The sequence below is a fragment of the Thermobia domestica genome, chromosome 17, assembly GCF_964235325.1.
Source record: "Thermobia domestica chromosome 17, izTheDome1.hap1.1, whole genome shotgun sequence".
Classification (NCBI taxonomy): domain Eukaryota; kingdom Metazoa; phylum Arthropoda; class Insecta; order Zygentoma; family Lepismatidae; genus Thermobia; species Thermobia domestica.
In genome coordinates, this window is record NC_137470.1 from 107,176,330 (window position 1) to 107,179,925 (window position 3,596).

Sequence of the window (3,596 nt, forward strand, 5' to 3'; positions counted from 1 at the left end):
AATTTATCAAAATAATACAAATTAGAGAATTAAATTCACAGTTACTTCTAATACATAGTCACTTCACACAATGTACTAACATAAGATTAGGCATGTACTAACGACACCTTACACTACTTAGGAAAATACACTGGGATATATTCGCTATAAATCTGTTTATTGTCTTTATATTGTCTAAAGACAAAAAATAATTATGTCGAAATCATTCAAATTCGTCTCTAGCATATTTCGAACTTTAGATAAAGCTACTTTTCCAGCTTGTAACTTGTCAAATCAAAATGCTCCGGTACCAAGACAACAAAAGACAAGCGTCCGACAATTATTGTCAATGGCACATTTCTTACAATTAAAGTAACATTGTCTCAAGATACTTTTGTTGTTGTCCCTGAGAGCACATGTAAATAAAACATTCGAAGCGGGAAGATTAAATCCTGGCGAAATTTTTGCTTCTCCTGGACGAAGCGAACCAAGCTTCTCACAAACTTCGAGAAGCTGCTCTTCGGCGGCTCTATGAATCGCCCAATCTACACGGAATCTATGGGTCAATGTCTCATTGGCTGCATTCAACACGGCGTCATTGATATCTTCGTTAACGTTATGTAACGGTTTCCTAGTGGACTTCGGAAACTGAATCGAAGAGATGGTCGGTAATTCTTCCGCATCAGTTACTTGCATGAATTGCACTGGCTCCTTCAAGTTCGTAACTAGAGTAAAATGTTCGGAGTCTACTAGCAGGTTACTATCTTCTCGATCTTCACGACGGATATGAGAAATATCCTCTAGCTGATCGGTGCCTCCAGGCGGAGAATTATCATGGAAATAAGGCTTTAGCATTGTAACGACAATAGATTAAATTTTCTCCCTTTCTTTAGGTGTTTTCTATTTAACAAAATATGCATTCGCATTATCGTATCTCACAACAATACCAGGTCCAAAATAATGACCGGAAAATGCTTTCGTATGCCCACGTTTCCTCGTAGGGTCAAAGATCCAAACAAGCTGTCCTACATTGTACTTTGCAGCTACGTGCCGCTGATTATAAGATTTAGATGATGTACGAAAACGATCATAAATTTGTCTTGAGCTATTTCCCTAATATCCTGCAATGTTGCCAAACGATCTTCTATGGAGACATGAATGCAAGTTCCATTAATTATTGCCTGATGTACCAAACACAGGTAGCAGTAATGTTCCTGAAGTAAGGCGATGCTTCCTAAATAAGATACATCTTTAAGTTCGAAGCACAACGCCTGACGTTCTAACAAACTTTAAGTCCTGATCTTTCCTCCCCTCCAAGAAGGAAATCATGTCCTTACAATATGAGTTTTTTTCCTTGTTCTTCATTAAGAGCATCATCCAGATGAACCATAAACAACCGTGGATCTTGAAGGTTCTTCTCTTCATCCACTACATCGCTTTCGCAATTAGCATTTCTTGACAACGCATCTGCCAAAAAAAAATCATTTTCCCAGGCACATGCGAAATTGTGAATTGATATTTCTCTAGTTCGGAAATAATGCGAGCAAACTTTGCAACATTCTTCGTCTGACGGAGAAATGTTATCGATTGACAGTCAGTTTTGAGATAAAAGTGTGTACCCAATGAAAATACTTAAAACGACGCAAAGTGAAGATAATAGCTGCAATTACCAGATCATATGCGTCATATTTACGTTCATGTGGTCCAAGCGCACAGCTGCGGAAGGCAATAGGTACCAAAGGTGCATCTTCTTTGTCTGATTCTGGCTGTAAAATCACCCCACTCAACACATGCAAGCTGACATCTGAAAAAACGTACACGTCATTTTTAGGGTCATACCTCATTAATGTGGAAGCGGAAGTGATGGCCTCCTTCATCTTCTCAAATGCCTGTTTTTGGGCAGCAGACCACTTAAAAGGAACATCCTTCTTGAGTAATTTTAATAAAAGTTCCGCGATCGTAGGAAAGTCCTTGACGTACGATCGTACAAAGGATCACTACCCCAAAAAACTCTTAAGTTTCTTTTGCGTCTTGGGTCTTTTATAATTCCTTATGGAATCGGTAATTCGGTCTGAGATAGATATTCCTTGTTGGGAGGCTACATGACCCAAAAGTTCAATTGAGAAATGACCCAGTTTGTTTTTTTTTTCGGTGATAGTTTCAACCCACGTTCTCTAAGCCTTAGAAATAGTTTTCGTGTAGTCACTAAAACTTCTTCGATCGAATCCGAACCCCAAACAACATCATCCAAGTAATAATAGACTGACTTCTTCTCTAAACCTTCAAGTGTCAACTTCATAACATCGTTGAGAGCGCTGGGGCTCGTTACCAGACCCATAGGAAGAACTTTAAAACAGTATTGTCTTTCTCCTGACAGTATTGTCTTGACAGTATTGTCTTGACAAATACTTCACAGAGTAATAGGTTGACTCCTCTGTGTGAGTTTGATTTGATAAAAGCCAGAAGTCAAATCAGAACTATTTATGAATCTATGGCCGCTAGATACTTCTAAAATGCTCTGCATAGACGGAAATGGAAAATATGATGCGGCCACGCGACTATTAACCGTTCGGAGATCCACATTTAGCCGATAAGATCCACTCTTCTTACGACCAGAGTTATTGGAGAATTCCAGGGCGAGTGACAAGGAAGAATCGCCCATAACATAACTCAATTTGATTATTCATAGCTTCACGAAGATCGAAGGGTATGGGATACGGCTTAACTGATACTGGCTGTGGGTCCTTAAGCTGAACATCATGCTTGTTAGCCCGAGATTGCGAAAAATCATCAGGTGACCAACTAAAGACACCTCTAAAGTCTGTAATTAGATAGTACAGTTGCCGTTTCTCACTATCACTAAGGTCAGGATTTACATTAACAGGGGTATAGTCAAATCTGGGACTTTCAGAAGATTGAGGACCATTCTCTTGCGTGACATAAGTACATAAATGTTCAAAATATTTCTCTACAGCTTGTACCACGACCTTATTCTTCCACAATAAATACTTCTTATTGGTAGGGTTCGTCACCCAAATAAAGGAATTAACCTTGTCAACAAACGTTTCCTGAATTAAAAGGTTAACCACCCCAGGTACAAACTTAGAGGGCTTCGAACCTTCAAGCGAGGCGGTAACCAAGTAGATGACACAAGTTTGAACACAGGCTTGACAAGGGTTGCAAACTCTGCAGATACGTTAGTAGTGTGGCTAGATTGCGGCAAGGTAGAAGAAGATATTTTCCCAAGTCTGGATATAGCTAACGAACACTTTCTGGTTCATTCGGCTTCATGCGCTAAAAGAAAATCTTGTCCTAACAAACGGGGATGAGGATAATTCGGCATGACTCTAAAAGGATGACAAAAATATTCAGATCCCACCCTGAGTCGAACAAGAGCTGTTTTATTTACAGTCCTACCCGCAACCCGTCTTAAAACGCTGGATGTAGAAAGAATCTTGGCCTTATGAGGAACCGTCTAAGATGAAATACACGATATTTCTGAACCACTATCGAGAAGAATAGGGCTATCTCTACCATTAATTGTAACTATATGTTTGAGGTCTTTCTCTATCAGCACAGGAACTTTTAAACGCTTTAGAGTTGATGTCCATTATCAT

The 3,596-nt window shown here is 39.4% G+C and overlaps 1 protein-coding gene across 1 annotated transcript; it reads right to left on the reverse strand.

The window, feature by feature from the left end:
- Positions 1-273: 273 nt before the first annotated feature.
- LOC145674119 (macro domain-containing protein CT2219-like) lies at positions 274-834 on the reverse strand. The gene has a single exon (XM_081743944.1). It carries the CDS (start codon positions 832-834, stop codon positions 274-276), a length of 561 nt encoding a protein of 186 aa, XP_081600070.1.
- Positions 835-3,596: the final 2,762 nt, after the last annotated feature.